Source organism: Rhinatrema bivittatum, chromosome 1, assembly GCF_901001135.1.
Source record: "Rhinatrema bivittatum chromosome 1, aRhiBiv1.1, whole genome shotgun sequence".
NCBI classification, from domain to species: Eukaryota; Metazoa; Chordata; class Amphibia; order Gymnophiona; family Rhinatrematidae; genus Rhinatrema; species Rhinatrema bivittatum.
Window position 1 is genome coordinate 488,999,964 of NC_042615.1, and position 17,893 is coordinate 489,017,856.

At 44.2% G+C, this 17,893-nt stretch overlaps 1 protein-coding gene across 1 annotated transcript in view; it reads left to right on the plus strand.

Moving 5' to 3' along the window:
* FAM3A (family with sequence similarity 3 member A) overlaps positions 1-17,893 on the plus strand; it is a 58,242-nt gene that overhangs the window by 13,514 nt on the left and 26,835 nt on the right. Inside the window, exons 2-3 of the mRNA XM_029608276.1 lie at positions 10,396-10,451; positions 11,087-11,197. Coding sequence (XP_029464136.1) covers positions 10,439-10,451; positions 11,087-11,197 — 124 coding nt within the window. The 5' untranslated portion in view covers positions 10,396-10,438. The remainder of the gene's footprint in view (positions 1-10,395; positions 10,452-11,086; positions 11,198-17,893) is intronic.

Genomic DNA, 17,893 nt, shown 5'->3' on the forward strand with positions numbered 1-17,893 from the left:
GCGCACGCCGACCCCGGATTTTATAAGATTTATAAAATCCGGCCCCCAGTGTATATGAGAGAGAGGAGAAAGTCTGTGTGCACCCCCACCCCTGACTAATCCATGACAATGTCAGGATGACTGGAATCAAAAGTTCCTAGGTATGAAGAGCGGAAGATATTTTTTATCTTTAATTTTAACTATTTGATGTCTGCTGTTTTGAAATATTTTATTAGTGTTTGGGAATGTTAAAAAAAAATTGCTTATGAGTTTTTAATTATTGGATTTTCAACTGTTTTGACATATTTATTCTTTTTATTAGTATGCTTTTTTACTGTTATGGTTGATGTTTTACATATCTTGATTTTATTATTTTATGAGGAATGGCGATGTCTATTTTTCCACTGTTGCACTGCATTGGAGTGGTTTCCGGTTTTTGGGTTTTTTGTCTGCATATTTCTGTTATACTGTATGATCTCCTTATTCTATATTTGGGGAAGATCTGTCTGTGTTCTGCATGTGTGACTGAGATGAGACATTCTGCTGGGATGTAGTTTCTGTATAGGGATGTAGAGCAGCCTGACTTGTTCTTTCCTAATAGGAGGTATATTGGTGTTCTAAAATCTAATATAATATTTTCAGTGTTGCCTTTTCATAGGTAGGATTGTTTCTGTTTGAGTATTACTGTGACTTTCTGTAACCTTTAGCATTACTACAAGAAGCGGGGGGGGGGGGGGGGTTGCATGGCTCCTGGGCACCAGAGTGCTGTCAGAGATAGGATACTGGGCCAGACAGAGTTGTGCAAGAGCATTTGGCACCCTAGGTGAAGTTTCAGTCATGCATCCCCCACCTCCTACCGGTACTTGCATATTGGCGGCAGCTCCAGCACTACACACCCTTTTCTGGCAGTATTGGCTCTTCCCCTCTAGTTCTTGTGCTGGTGGTATTTTGCCACCCCCAAAGTTTTGGCAGTCTGGGAGAATTGGAAGCACTGGCCCTGGTGCCAGAGAACCCCTTGGTCTGATTTGGTGTAGCAATTTTTATGTTCCATTTGGTACCCTCCAATCCTCAGGAATAGCTTGTGCCGCTTTGGCGAGTCTCTGCTCATATTTTCTCTTAGCCTGCTTTATTAGTTTTACATCTAGTTTGCCAGTGCTTATGTGACTTCCTATTTTTCCCATTAAGCTCTGGTTTCCATTTTTTTTAAAGATGCCTTTTTGGCTTTGATAGCCTCTTTTACAGCTCTATTTAAACATGCTGGCAGATGTTTGTTTTTCTTTTGACTTTTTTTTAATTTGTGGAATACACTTCATCTGGGCTTCTAAGGTAGTGTTTTTAAACAGACTCCATGTCTTATGTAGACTTTTAACCCTTGAAATTGCTCCTTTTAATTTCCTTCTAACTAGTTTCCTCACCTTATCATAGTATGCTTTATAAAGTTTTGCTATTGCAGTAGTTTACCACAGTTATTCCTTGCACCAGATCAAGTCAGAACTAGATCTAAAGTAGCCCCTGCCCCTCTAGTGTCACACAGTGCTGTATACAGGTCCATTTCTTTCCTATTTGCACTTTAAGATTGTCAGTAATATGAAGGTGGCACTGATCCTCACCCTACCAGATGTATTTTAACCCACCAATAGGGTGATCCAGCTAACTACAAATCAGTGAGCCTGATATTGGTGCCAAGTAAAATGCTGGAAGCTATTATTAAGAACAAAATTACTGGTTATATGGATAAATATGACTTAATGGGGAAGAGCCAACATGGATTTAGCAAAGGGAGGTGATGACTTACTAACTATTAGAATTCTTTGAAGGTGTGAATAAGAACATAAATAAAGGTGAGTCAATTGATATAATTAATGTATTTCGGTTTTCAGAAGGCATTTAATAAAGTCCCTCATGAGAGACTCTTCAGATAACTAAAACAAAACATGGGATAGCAGACATTGTCTTACTGTGAATTAGTAATTGGTTAAAAGATGGGAAGAAAAGAGTGTGACTAAATGGTAATTTTTTTCTCAAATGGTGAGCCTTAGGGATCTGTACTAAGATCATTGTTTTTAGCTTATTCAACAAGGATCAACAAGTGAAGTGATCAGACTTGCAGATGACACAAAAATGATCAAAGTAGTTAAAACACAAGTATACTGTGAGGAACTGCAGAAGGAACTTGCGAGATTGGGGAAATAAGCATCTAAATGGCAGATGAAATACAGTATAATATGGACAAGTGCAAGGTGATGTTCATAGGGGAAAATAGTCCTAACTACTTTAACACTATGCAGGGTTCTGTATTATTTATTTAAAATAATGTATATACTACCTGTTGATCCTAAAACCAAGCAAAGCCGTGTAGCCACCTAGGAAAAGGATCTTGCAATCACTGTGGAAAATATGTTGAAATTCCCAGCTCAGTGTCCTGCAGTGGTTAAAAAAGAAAATAGAACATTAGGAATTATTCAGAAAAGAATGGAGAATTAAAATGAGAATACCTTAATGCCTCTGAATCGCTCCATGGCATGACAACACCTTGAATACTGTGAGCAGTTCTGGTCACCACATTTCAAAAAAGATAAAGCTGAACTAGAAAAGGTATAGAGAAGGGCAACAGAAACAATAAAGAGGATGGAACTGCTCCCTTTGGAAGAAAGGCTAAACAGGTTAGGACTCTTCAGCTTGGAGAAGAGACGACTGAGAGGGAATATAACAGAGGTTTATAAAATGAGTAGGGGGGAACTGGTAAATAGGGAACAGTTCCTGCAGGTACCCGAGATTAGTTGAGACAAGTGTGTTTTGCATCCCTACCAGCAGATGGAGGCAGAGAACCAAAGACTTTGAGAAACTGCTACATAACCGAGAGTGCCACTTGCAGTGCCTTCAGTATTTCTCTGTCTCCAGCAGATGGCAGTTACAAATCTGCAGCCTGGAGTGTAAACAAAAAAAAGACTATTTAGGAAAAGAAAGAAGAAGCGAGAAATCCACAGAGACCACATGTCTCCAATTTTATACTCTTTAAACTGGTTGCCTATTCATTACAGAATAAGATATAAAATCCTCTCCATTATACATAACTTCATATATAATGACTCTTCTATATGGCTTTGTATTTAACTTTGAATCTATCATCCCAATAGGAATTTACGCTCCATGCACAAATGTCTATGGCAAATCCCCACAATTAGAGTAGCCAGATTAGATATCACCAGAAGATGCGCCTTTTCAGACGCTGGCCCCCAAGTCTGGAATGCAATTCCTGATTATTGAATATGGAGGCAAAGAAGACACATCAGGCAGGTTTCATGGCAGGCAGGAAAAGAGGACTGAGCAGTCCCAAGGGTCCTCTTTTTATTGTATATTCATACAAAGGCGGATGATGTGTCATCACATGATTGGCTCCTCTCCACATAGCAACAGACGTATCACCACACTATTGGCTTGGCTCAGGGGGGGTGTATGGATCATTTCATTGGCTGCTGAATCCTATACCTCCTGTCTTTGTCCTGCCTCTGACTAGGGAACACCCAGCCCTTCTTTCAGGCTATCAGGGTTAATTATAAGCCAGAGAAATACATGATAGTCAGGTATCCTCTTCTAGGCAGAGAGGCTTAAGCACAAGTGATGCTTCATTCAGCGCAAAGGTCAGGGAGAAGGGAAGCCAGTTTCAAACCCCGAAATGGCCTGCTGGCAAAGCTCACAATCCCCACATCTCACCCTTTCTGTTTTTATTTAGGCAGCTCAATAAAGCTTTAGACCCTTACTGAAATCTGTTATGTCTTGGTATGGGCTGGAAATAGGAAAAGGGGGATATGGAGAGAAAAAAGCTGAGTCGGCGTGGTGTGCCAGCTGCTGATGAGCTCCTGAATCTCCATATCACCCAGAGCTGGTGCAGTGTGGTGTGCCAACTGCTGCAGGGCTCAGGATTCCCTATTAGGCATCTTACAAGACATCTTTGTACTCGGGCTGAGAGCAAGGTTTCAGTATGGATATGAGGTTGGGTATGTACTGAATACAGCAGCACAGGCAAATAATTAAGACAATTACAGTAATTATAATAGAAATCACCCTTTTGAGACCAGAAATATCAGGGAGCCAGGACCATAGCCAGTCCCATGGAGAAGTTGGTATTCTGCCTGAAAGTGGTGCATCAGCAACCATGGTTTCTATCTGCTCTATGGTATGTGTGAGGTTTGCTTTATAAACTGATATGTACACACAGCAATGAGATCCAATTAATGTACAAACACCACCCTTTGATGCTAAAATGGTGTCTAAGACATAGCGGTTCTGTAATGCTACTTCTCTAATCTGAGAGACTTCTGTTGTGAGTAGTTTTAATGCATGGACTGTCTGATTGAATAGGGCAGTCGTCCAGTTAGCTAGGATGTGTAAGTCTCTGTAATTCATATCATTTGGGTTATATAACTACAAAGGGTAAATCCCTCGTCCCCTCTATACTCTCTGCACTTGCTTGGGTCTCCCACTGCACATCCTGAAATCTGCCAATTGCATACATATGTGGTATAATTATGTAAGTGTTCAGTGATTATTACAAAGGTTCGGTTACAATATGGATATTTCCCACCTGAAGTCCCTTTCCATCCCCTGTATCATAGTCCCAACAAAGAGCGGCAGTCTCTTGAATACGGCTGCCGATGTGAGGTATGGTAATATTAACTGGAGAGTTAATGAAAACCTCTCTGTAAAGGATAATTAGTCCATACTGTAAGGTTAAATGGTACAGCATGCATCAGTAGTTCTCCACGGGCATGGGTTGGCATGTGTGTGCAGATCCAACAGTCTGTTCGATTCAACAGGTGTGAAAAGTTCTGTGCATTGAGGATGTACATGTTGTCCTGTCAGAGTCCTTGTTCTGAAATCGCCATAGCTGGAGAAATAAGGCAAAGGAGGAAGGTGCAGAACACAATTGTTAATGAGTTGGCATTCAGGCAAGAAAAGATGGCTAATAAGTTCTCTGGAGTTTTCTCAAGGCCTTGCTGTTCCAAGAGTTGTGCAGGTTGGTCAGATAGGGCCTTGATCTGTCCCCAGGTCATGTGCTGCTTTTTGCGAGGAGTCCGGTCTCTGTCCTTCTGAGGGCTGTGGAGGCTCAGGGAGAAGTTGGTGATTGGGTCCTGTAGACCTGGACACCGTTCCATCTTTCCACGGCTTGATATAATGGCTTGAAACCCAAAGTGGATCTGTGGGAGCAAGCAGAGAAGCATATCCTCGTACCCCATTTTAAGGGAACGGGACCGTACCAGACATTAAATATTCTATACAAAACTGATGGCTGTGGGTGACTAACCCTAGTCCCATAATGATTACCCATGGCTGTGGTCTTATTTGAATTTGATATGTTTAGATGATTTAAAGTAAACAATACTTTGTTCAGCCAGTCCTTCTTAGGGGGAAATCCAGGGGCAATCCCTGCTTTTTTATTTGTGTTTGCAAGAAGCTGTCTTAAGGGTAATTTTTAGGGTGTGGTTGGCTTGCTCCACAATGGCTTGCCCTGTGGTGTTGTAGGGGATGCCAAATACGTATTTAATGTTCAATTATTGACAAAATTCATGTAAAGGAATGGCTGCAGTAAGCAGAGCCATTTTTCAGAACAGAGGGTAGTCCCATTTATCACATCCAGAAGTCTCCTGCTTCCTGAGAGGGGTCAAGAACATAAGAACATAAGAAATTGCAATGCTGGGGCAGACCAAGAGTCCATCAAGCCCAGCATCCTGTTTCCAACAGAGGCCAAACCAGGCCACAAGAACTGGCAATTATCCAAACACTAAGAAGATCCCATGCTACTGATGCAATTAATAGCAGTGGCTATTCCTTAAGTAAACTTGATTAATAGCCATTAATGGACTTCTCCTCCAAGAACTTATCCAAACCTTTTTTGAACCCAGCTATACTAACTGCACTAACCACATCCTCTGGCAACAAATTCCAGAGCTTTATTGTGCATTGAGTGAAAAAGAATTTTCTCCAATTAATCTTAAATGTGCTACTTGCTAACTTCATGGAATGCCCCCTAGTCCTTCTATTATTCGAAAGTGAAAATAACCGAGTCACATCTACTCGTTCAAGACCTCTCATGATCTTAAAGACTTCTATCATATCCCCCCTCAGCCGTCTCTTCTCCAAGCTGAACAGCCCTAACCTCTTCAGTCTTTCCTCATAGGGGAGCTGTTCCATCCCCTTTATCATTTTGGTTGCCCTTCTCTGTACCTTCTCCATCGCAACTATATCTTTTTTGAGATGCGGCGACCAGAATTGTACACAATATTCAAGGTGTGGTCTCACCATGGAGCGATATAGAGGCATTATGACATTTTCCGTTTTATTAACCTTTCCATTCCTAATAATTCCTAACATCTGTTTGCTTTTTTGGCTGCTGCAGCACATTGAACCGACAATTTTAAAGTATTATCCACTATGATGCCTAGATCTTTTTCCTGGGTGGTAGCTCCTAATTTGGAACCTAACATTGTGTAACTACAGCAAGGGTTATTTTTCCCTATATGCAGCACCTTGCACTTGTCCACATTAAATTTCATCTGCCATTTGGATGCCCAATCTTCCAGTCTTGCAAGGTCCTCCTGTAATGTATCACAGTCTGCTTGTGATTTAACTACTCTGAATAATTTTGTATCATCCGCAAATTTGATAACCTCACTCGTCGTATTCCTGTCCAGATCATTTATATATATATATATATATATATATATATATATATATATATATTGAAAAGCACCGGTCCAAGTACGGATCCCTGAGGCAGTCCACTGTTTACCCTTTTCCACTGAGAAAATTGATCATTTAATCCTACTCTCTGTTTCCTGTCTTTTAACCAGTTTGTAATCCACGAAAGGACATCGCCTCCTATCCCATGACTCTCTTTAGTTTTCGTAGAAGCAAATCCAACTACTACTAAAGTGGCCGGTGCCCCTATGGAATCTTTCTAGTACTAGACTTCCTAGTGGGAGCTTCCTGCAGACCTGCACGCGATCTGTCACTACGGTTCCTGACCTTGAAGACTGCATTCCTAGTGGCAATATGTTCTGCCCGTCGCATCTCCGAGCTTGAAGCACTATCCTGTCAGGAACCATTCCTTAGATTCACTCCGGGATCCATATAACTCCACACTGTCCCCTCCTTCCTCCCAAAGGTAGTTTCTCATTTTCATCTAAACCAAACCATCTTGCTGCCATCTCCAGACGAGCATAAGGACTCTGAAGACTCACGCCTTCTTCGCCATCTTAACATCGGCAGACTCCTAGTCCGATACCTAGAAAGATCGGAATCCGTACGAAAGACGGACCAACTATGCGTCCTTCACAGCAGGAAGAAACAAGGGGAAGTAGCCTCGCGGGTAACAATAGCCCCCTGGATCAAATAAGTAATCAAGGAAAGCTCCCACCTCTACACGTCAAGGCCCATTCCACAAGGGCCCAGGCAGTGTCCTGGGCAGAAACCAAGATGCTGTCGCCCGCTGAGATCTGTCGGACGGCAATGTGGTCCTCCATTCACACCTTCTTGAGGTTCTTCCGCCTGGATGTTCAGGCTCAGGAGGACACGGCATTTGCAAGGGCAGTTCTAAGTGGGTCACGGGCAGCCTCCCACCCGGTTCGGGAGTAGCTTTTGTACATCCCATTGGTCCTGAGTCCATCTGCTACATGCTAGGAAATGGAGAAATTACTTACCTGATAATATTGTTTTCCTTAGTGTAGACAGATGGACTCAGCACCCCGCCCCTGGCTGCCCCAAAATACAGAAACCTCGGGTGACATTCCCCAAGAGCAAGTCAAGCACGGGGTAAGCCAGACTTTACCCCTAGTTTAAGACACCCGTGCTGGGTGTCAGTGATTTTTGGTTAAGTGCACTGGCGGTCTCCAGTTGGAAATCAATTCAACCAGTACAAGTTATTCAAGTTAATCAAGTTAGCCAAGTTAATCAAGTTATTAAAACACACTATAACAACAGTTGCTTTTCGAGGAGAATACTGAAGAGTTAAGCTTCCTGCACAGGTATATGTAGGCTGACGTCAGATTGAAATCTGACTCCGTCTCCCAACTGCTATCAGGAGTACACTATACCCATTGGTCCTGAGTCCATCTATCTACACTAAGGAAAATGAAATTATCAGGTAAGTAATTTCTCCAATGTTTGCGGATGACATCCTGTTCACTATAGCCGAGCCGGCGTGCTCCCTAGGGCCACTGATAGAGGAAGTTAGACTCTTTAGTGTGGTTTCCGGCTATAAATTGAATATGGACAAATCGGAAATCCTGAATGTCACTCTTTCAGAGGATCACCTCCGACAGATTAAAAAGGAGTTCCCCTTTAAAATAGTACAATCAGCCCTAAAATACTTGGGAGTAAAAATAAGTCCTAACCATGCTGACCTATATAAGATAAACTATGAGGGATTATGGGGGAAGATTCTTGTGGACCTACAAAGGTGGGACCGCTTGGACTTATCTTGGCTAGGCAGAATTGCCACTATTAAAATGAATATTCTCCCCAGATTGGGTTACTTATTTCAGACTCTGCATATCGAAATACCTACCCTTCACCTTAGGAGGTGGCAACGGAAGTTATTTCAGTTCATTTGGAAGAGGAGCCCCCCTCGAGTCAGCAGGGCTGTCTTGTTCCTATCCAAGGCAAGAGGTGGCTTAAGTGTTCCATGTCTCATATGGTATTATGTGGCTTCTCAGCTACGCACTGTGATTGACTGGCACACTCAGGGGACTAATAAACGATGGGTGCAACTGGAAACGGACCTTTTGCGGGAGAGGTCACCTGCCTCCCAAGTATGGTTACAAAGCAAGGGAAGATTATAAAAGGCTAGTGACATCCCTTCGATAGCGCTTACCTTGAAACTTTGGGATCACTGGAAAGCTTTATTGGTAGGTAATAGGCAATATTTCCTTAGGATTTTTAAATCCAGATTTCCCACCTGGCAACGCTAAACGCAGGGCAGCAAGGTGGGAGGGACAAGGATGCTCCTGACTAGAACACCTTTGGTTCAGGGGTCAGAGACTGGAATTCTCAGAACTGCGGCTGAAATATAATCTGCTCATATCCGATCATTACTTTTATTGTCAGCTAAGGCACTATCTGTCCCAGAAATGTGTTAAAACTGATTTAAGCAGGGGGAAATCATTGTTTGAAGGTTACTGTGATCAGGCGAGGACAATTAGAAGACTATCGCGGATATATGCTTATTTAAACGCTGATCCTACCCGTCCCCCTGCGCACATCACTCATTGGGAACAGGACTTTCATTTAACTTTGACCCATGCACAGTGGACCAAGTGCTGTATATCTATTAGGAAATGCTCAGTTTCGGCGTTCTTAATTGAACATAACTATAAGATGCTCTATCGATGGCACTTAACTCCTGTCAAGCTACACTGGGTCTATCCAAGGTTAACCGACAGCTGCTGGAGAGAGTGTGGGGCAGTAGGGTCTGTCTTACACATGTGGTGGGAGTGTGCTATAATTCAGTGTTACTGGGATGATGTAATACAGTTGATTTCTGATGTAATAGGAGTCCGTATTACCAGGGATCCGGCGTTCTTTTTACTTAATGTCTCTGATTCCGGGGTAACTTACCCACACATGTATCTTATTCATCAAATGTTTATGGCAGCTAGGGCTGAAATAGCATAGAAACAGAAACAAGTAGAAGCACCCTTGTTGAGACAGGTACAATCGAGATTGAAGAAAGTGTGTTATCTAAACAAATTGACTGCAGTGAGACATCATCAAATGTCTAAATTCGATATTCGATGGCAAGCATGGGTAGTCTGGCAATACCAGCAGCTCACTATCTAATTATTCACTTATTTAATTGTTTAATTATTATTTGTTATTTAGTTTCTCTGGCTGTTAATCTGGCATTTTCTCAGGGGATGGGGGTTTGGAAGAGAGTTGAGGGGAAGGGATGGGGGTTCTGGGACATAAACGACAAAACCAAATTGTAAGGAACAGAACAGATGAAGTTTATTGTTTATTGTAGTAAATTACAGTGGATACTCTGAAGTTCTTTGTTATACATTTTCTCTGATAGTTTTCTTGTCTTTTCTGGCATTGCATCAGTTACACACCACTGTTTTGTTTCAAAATCATGTTACCTTAAAACTATTAATACAAAAAATAAAAAGATTCCTGGAGGAAAAGTCAATAAACAAACAATTATTAGCCATGTTGACTTGGGAAAGCCACTGCTTATCCCTGGGAGTGAAGAACAAGGAATGGATGTATTCTTTGGGATTTGCTGGGTATTTTCTAATGACCTTGATTAGCCACTTCAGGGACAGGATGCTGGGCTCAGTGGATCTTTGGTCGGACCCAGCAGGGCACATCTTGTGATCTTATGTACTATAATCCTTTTTTTTTCTTTCTTTTCCTCAGTGGCATTAGCCGCCGCTCCCATGCTGATACCAGAGCCAGGATCATGAGGTTAGCAGGTAACTGTCTTTTTGGACCTTGTTCTTTGCTGACAGGGCCAGGAGGTTGAGCCTCTGTTCCTTTTGGGCAGGAAAGTATATGGACTTTGCTAAGCTTCGGCCTCGATCCCAAGGTGAGGACCTCAATAATGAAGAAGATGCAGGTGTCATTGACATCTGGGGAAATATATGGGGCATAGTTATGTCCAAAGTGAGATACAGCAATCACTGACAGGCAGAATTATAGTTGGAGTGAGGCAGACTGGTTTATGGACTCATCTGAACCTAGGAAGGAAATTTGTATTTTCCTTTCTTTCATTGATGCCTGTATCTCATTGGATAGTACAGCATATTAAATCAAGCAAATAAAGACCAAATGGTCCATCCAGTCAGCCCTGTGCCCAGATTTGCAGGTGATGCTTACATCTCGCCTCTGTTGCTGCTGTGCTTGTTATTTCTCCTTTGGTGTCACTTTGCCTGTATCTCATCCTCAAGTGTCACTGTGCCTGTATGTCTCTCCTGGTATTTCTTTGCCCAGTGTCTGTGATGCTTACATCTCTTCCTGTGGCCATGTCTCTTCCCAGTTGTCATCTTTGATACCTGTATTAAACCCTGGCGGTCTGCATTCTTATGCTTTTTTTTTTCTTATACTATAGGTCCTGTGCGGATTGTAGTGATTGTGCTCACTGTAGGACTTACCTGGATTCTGGCCAGCGTGATGCTGGGGTCAGAGGGTGGCCTCCCCCGAATACAGCAGCTGCTGAATAGTAAGAGATATTTTCATGATACGTTTCCAAAGAAGAAATACTGAGACACTCCCAAGTGCCCCACGACTCACTTGCAGCTCTTGCTCAGCACATCTACACACACCAGTACACAGGGCTGGCTGGCTCTAGGGCAAATGGCACTCCGGGCAAAAATTGGTTCTCTGCTGGCTCTTCGTTTTCTTCAGTGCTCCAGACAAGTATTATGGGCGATGCCGGTGGCACCCAGGGCACCCTGGTCCAACCACCCAGTGCGCCCTACTCAAAGGCCGGCATTGCCAGTACAGGCATGCACAGATCCCACTCAGGAGCAATCAATAACAGTTAATGCAGTAACGCTAACCCTTAATTCATTCCTCAGGGTACCTATGAGATTGCAGTGAGACAACTAAGAAGCAGTCTCTGGCAATATTGTTTTAACCCTAACAAAAATATAGTTAGTTACAAGAAAAGAAATAAAGTAGTTGGTTAGAGATGATGTCATTACTAAGCCGATGAATGAAATGAACTGGTAGTGCCTGAGCCTCTGGTAAGGGCCTCAGCCTTTATTTATTTTTGATGTTTATATACCGCCTAGCATAATAGCTCAAAAGCAGTGTACAAACAGAATAATCAAAATTACAAGATAATAAATCAAATCATCTGCATAAAATATAAAAGAATAACATATCAAGCAAAGGATTAATAAAGATACAGTGTCTTGTAAAAAGTCTTCACAGGTATGATTTTCACATTCTGTCATTTAAAAAATAGAAATCAAAATGCATTAATGCAGCAGTTTGTTTCACTGATCTATACAACATATTCCACACTTGCATCATGAAAGAACAATTCCTTAGCATTCAGGTAGGTAAATCCCAGCAAGTGGGTTATGAACTTCTACCAGCAGATGGAGATAGAGCAAAAGCTGATATCACGGCTATATAGTCCCACCCCGACATCAGCCCGCCAGTATTCTCCGTCTCCAGTAGATGGTGGACATGCATTTCCCTTCAGGTGATTGCCTGTGAGAAAAAAAAAAAAGAGAAAGAAAAGAAGAAAGAACTTGGAGAGGAGACCGTGCGGACCCTCCTTCAGTAGAGTGCCTCAGTCCACAGTAGCCTTGTCTGGCGTGGACCTAAATTCCAATTAGCGGTTGCAGTCCAAGAGAGGCTTGGCGGTGAAGGCTTTAGCCCTCTCCCACCACAGCCAGGACCCGTTCTTGCTCTCAGCCAGGGAGAGCTGAACTCGGATAAAAGTTTTTAACTTTGTGGGGAAAAAAAAAGTCAGCTACAGGAAGACAGCAGGTGAAGGGTCTGTTTCCTTGGTGTTCGGCTGTCCTGCGCACGTCTCTGGGGAGTTCTGTGAGGTGAGGAGAGAGTGCAGGCACAGCGGGTTGAGCAGCCGTTTGGCTAGGCTCTGCTTCCATGCTTCTCCCATTTTGGTGCACAGTAGGCCGTGGAGTACTTTCGTGTGCTTTTTTGCTGCAGACCATCACCACATGCTTGCATGTCCGGGTGTGCGCCCATTTTAGCTTGTGTGAGCATTTGGGCATTCTTCCATCTGGATGCACAGCTTGTGTGCCCAGTTTAGGTATTGGTCCTGGGCATCCAGTGGGGACGAGTGGCCTAGCCACGTGGACTTGAACACGCATTTTTTTGAGCATCCATATTAGGCATTCTTGTACGCATGGGAAAGGTAGGCATGAGCCTTCATTGGGCTGTGTTTATAGTATGGCGCTCGCAGCAAAGAAACCTAAGCACCTATCTATCTGTGCTGCCTGCCACATCAGAGACATTTAGCCGGAGCTTTCTTTAAGACTGTGTCAGCGCTGCCTGGATGCCTGGGGAGAGTTGCCTCCTTCCGATTTTGCCGACAATGGTCTCTCTCCTCGATCTGAGGGGAGTGGGACCAAAGGAGACACTGCAGGGGTGTCCCCTCCGCTGATAGGTCTGCGGGTCGAGTCTTCGGGACACTGGCTTACAGGACATCAGATTAAGGCCTGGGGGGCCTGGAATGGACCTGGCCTCCTTTTCCTGGGTGGAATTCTTCCAGGGATTGCAGACAGTTTTACAGAGCCGGTCTGCTGAAGCGGCAGTTCCTACTAAGGTAAGTTCAGGAACTCTGAGTGCTCCTCTGCCTGTCTCCACGGTCAAGCTCTGTAGCACAGTGCGGTCTGACAAGCTCAAATGCAGGTGGATCAGGATAATACCAAGGATGATGGTGGGGGGCTCTCCTGGTGAGGAAGGGGATAGTCCCCCAAATTTGGAGCGATATAGAAGTCTTCTACTTTTCTTTCAGAGAGATGAGTTGCTGGGTCTCATATTACAGACCCTGATGACCCCTGGAGTGGCTGGTCTGACTCCTTGGGGATGCAGAAGAAGGATCCTATTTTGGGTACCCTGCATAAGGCTTCTTGTTTCTTTCCCCCTTTTGGATGCAATACAGGAGTTGATTGATCTGGAATGGAATGTGCCAGAAGCGTCCTTTAAAAGAGGATGCGTCTTAGCGGGTTTATACCCCTTGGATCAGCAGGCCAGAGAGCAGTTGTGTTTCCCTAAAGTGGATGCCTTGGTGTGTTCTGTCATGAAACGTACCACCATCCCCATAGAGGGAGGTATGGCTCTGAAGGATGCTCAGGATAGGAGGATTGAGGCTATCCTGAACCAAGCCTTTGAGGCAGTGACAATGAACTTGCAAATTGCTTCTTGTTGCGTCTTGGTAGCTTGGGCTACCTTGCGGCTTTGTCAAGAGTCTGGTGGTGTTTGGTCTGATTTAAGGCCTGTGGTAGAACTGGGGGCGGCCTTCTTGACAGATGAGAGCTGTGACTTGGTATGCACATCCACTAGAGGAGCTGCTTCAGTTATTGTGGCAAGACTATAGCAGTGGCTGTGTAACTGATCTGCAGATACTATTTCAAAGACCAATCTGGCTAAGCTGCCTTTCAAAGGCTTGCTTTTGTTTGGCAGTGAATTGGAAAAAATGACAAGTAAATGGGGAGAGACCCATGTCCCGTGTTTGCTGGAGGATAAGAAGCCAGTTTCCTGGATTTCTCGGGCAAGTGGGCGTTCTCGAGATTACCAGCTTTTTCAGCCTTATAGGGGAGGTTCTTCCCAGAGATCTCGTCCCTTCCGTAGATCTCAGTCCTTTTGCACGAGAGGCAGAGCTCCTCGGTCTTCCCAATGAAAGTTTGTGGGCTCATCTGGTGATGCGGGAGATAGGTGGTTGTCTATCCCGATTTTATCACTGGTGGGCACAGATTACTTTAGATCAATTGGTCCTCAAAGTGGTTCGGAATGGCCATGCTCAAGAATCTCTTCGCATTCCTCAGAATGCCTTATGGTCTCTCCATGCAACTCCCCTCAGAAAAAGGTAGAAGTGGAAGCGGATATTACAATGGCTGTTGATTCTGAAAGCGGTGATCCCCGTTCTTGAATCACAGTGAAATACGGGCCCATATTCCATTAATTTTGTAATGCCCAAGAAAGAAGGGTCATTTTGGCCCATACTAGATCTCAAGGGCATCAACCGACATCTACGAGTCATGCATTTCAGGATGGAAATAGTGTGCTCTATCTTTATGGTGGTTCAAGCAGGGAAGTACCTCACATCTCTGGATCTGATGGAGGCGTATCTGCATATTCCCATCCAGCAGGAACATCAGAGTTTCCTCCGATTGGCCATCCTGGATCATCATTCCCAGTTTCAGGCCTTGCCTTTTGGTTTAGCCATAGCGCCCAGGACCTTTTCCAGGGTCATGGTAGTAGCGGCAGCCCTTCGCAAGGATGGCATTCTAGTTCACTCCTCTCTGGACAACTGATTGATTCGAGCCAAGACACTGGAAGAGAGTCTTTGCATTTCCCACAGGGTGGTTTCCTCGCTATAAGAACTAGGCTGGGTGGTGAATCTGGTCAAGAGCAATTTGCAGCCATCTCAGTCCCTGGAATATCTCTGGGTTCAATTTGATATGAGGCAGGGCAGAGTGTTTCTACCAGAGTCTCTGATCCACTCGATGCTGCGAGTCCAGTCCCTGCGGAACTCTGATCGTCCAACCATGAGGTCTTATCTACAGGTCCTAGGGTTGATGGTTGCCACATTGGAAGTGGTTCCCTGGGCGAGGGCACATATGCACCTTCTTCAGCGTGCCCTGCACTCCCAATGAAGTCCACAGTTGCAGAACAATGCAGTGAGGCTGCTCCTTCTGTTAGAGATGAAAATCCAGTTGGACTGGTGGTTACACACGGACCATCTCAGGAAGGGAATTTCCTTGATGATGCCGGATTGGTTGGTACTCATGACAGATGTGAGCCTCCGGAGCTGGGGGGCTCACTGTCAGGAGTTGGTGGTCCAAGGGCACTGAAATGTAGTGGAGCAGTAGTAGAAAATCAACAGACTGGAGGCACAAGCGATTCTGTTGGCATGCCTGTGGTTCATCAAGTGGCTAGTGGCTTGGTCAGTCAGATAATGCCCAACAATTCAACAATGTTGGCTTACAGCACTCATCAGGGTGGAACCAAGAGTCAACAGGTGTCTGAGGAGATAAATTCGCTCATGATATGGGCAGTGCAGCATCTCCTAAGTATATCTGCCTCTCACCATGCTAGAAATAACAATATCAGAGCCGATTTCCTCAGCAGGAGAAGCTTGTATCACAAGAATGGGAACTGGCGGACGAGGCCTTTCAGCTCTTGGTGGACCACTGGGGTCTACCAGCACTAGACCTGTTGGCGAACTTCAGCAACCTAAAAGTTCCACGCTTCTTCAGTTACAGCGGGATCAAAAGCAATGGGCATAGACGCTCTCATCCAGGAGTGGCCATATGGCGCACTGCTGTATGCATTCCTGCCTTGGCCTTTGATAGGCAGGCTGGTACAGAAGATTGCAAGACAAGCCAACACCATCCTTTTAATGGCTCCAGATTGGGCTTGTAGGCCGTGGTATGCTGATCTCCAGAGACGTCTGGTAGGCAGTCCTCTCCGGCTACCGTCTCGGACAGATCTATTACGTCAGGATCCCATTCTGCACGAGGATCCAGGTTAGTTCTGTATTATGGTTTGGTCATTGAAAGGGCTCAGCTGCTGAAGTGCAGTTATTCGCCTTCTATAATTTCCACTCTTCTTAGGACCCAGAAATTTTCTACTTCTCTAGCTTACTTTAGAGTTTGGAAAGTCTTTGAGGTGAGGCCTGGTGTTCTGAGCAAGTTACTCAACTGCTCAAGGTGGATATTCCTTTGATTTTGGAATTTTTACAGGATGGCTTACTTAAGGGTTTGGCCCTTAATACCTTGAAGGTTCAAGTTGCAGCACTGGCTTGTTAAAGGGGAAGAGTCAATGGAGGGCCTTTGTCTTCCCATCCAGATGTGTCCCATTACTTGTGGGGAGTTAAAAATCTTCGTCTCCCATTGTGGCTTCCGGTGCCTTTGTAGGATCTTTACTAGGACTTTGAGTTCTTGGCAGGTCTGACTTTTCGACCGTTGCATACTCTTTCCTTGCGACTGCTTATTTTGAAGACATTTTTTCTGGTAGCAATCTATTTGGCTCGTAGATTCTTTAAGCTGCAGACTCTTTCCTGCCATGAGCCTTTTCTCTGTGTGACTCCAGGTGCAATTCAGCTTCAGACTGTGCCACCTTTTTTGCCCAAAGTGGTTTCGGACTTTCATTTGAATCAGTCCATTTCTCTGTCTGCCTTGGACAGGGACAGAGATGAAGCTGAGAACTGTACTGCCTTTTGCGTTCCTTGGACATGAAGCGTCATTTACTGTGCTATTTGGAGGTGACTAAGATTTTTCAGAAGTCTGATCGCCTGTTTGTGTTCCATGGTGGAGGTAAGCAGGGAGCACCAGCAGCGCGGGCAAAAATTGCCAGCTGGGTTAAGGAAGTCATTACAGTAGCCTTATGTGGCTGCTGAGGTTACCTCACCGAAGCAGATTAGACTGGATTCCACAAGGGCTCAGGCAGTATTGTAGGAGGAGCTTAGTTTGTTGTTGCCTGCTGAAATTTGCCAAGCGGCGATATGGTCATCTTTGCACACCTTCTTCAAGCATTACCGCTGGATGTTAGGAATAGGGAGGATGCTGCTTTTTGTGTGGGCGATTCTGATTGAGCCACTGGCAGTCTCCTGCTCTTTTTGGGATTAGTTTTTGTACATTCCACTCATTGGGATTGACCAACCTGAACGCTAAGGAAGGAGAAATTACTACTTACCTGATAATGTCCTTTCATTTAGTGAGAGTAGGTCGATTCCAGACCTGCACTTGGCTGCCGGATTTGGATTTTTTGGTTAGCCTTATTAGGGCGAGCGATGCAGAGTATGATTCCTGCTCTTCGTTGATATCTGGTAAGTGGCTTCTCTAGCCCTTAGTTTGCTAGATATGTTCCTTCTTTTGGCTGAGTTCAGGGTTCCTGTTAGTTGAGAAACATGAATGGTTGCCTGTTGCTAATAATGTTCAAGTTTAATCAGGTTTGTCCACAGTTTGAATTTTCCAGAGAATACTCTCGGGGTAGGACTATATAGCCGTGACATCTACTTTTGCTCAGTCTCCAACTGGTGGCAGAAGTTGGGATTGGCCTACCCTCTCCAAAGGAAAGGAAATTCAGGTAAGTAGTAATTTCTCCTTACAGAAGCATTGCCAAAGTAATTAAGAATTAAAAAAAAAAAAAAGTCTGCATTGCGTAAGTCTTCACACTCCTTGATGCAATATGTGGTGGAAGTCCCTTTTGC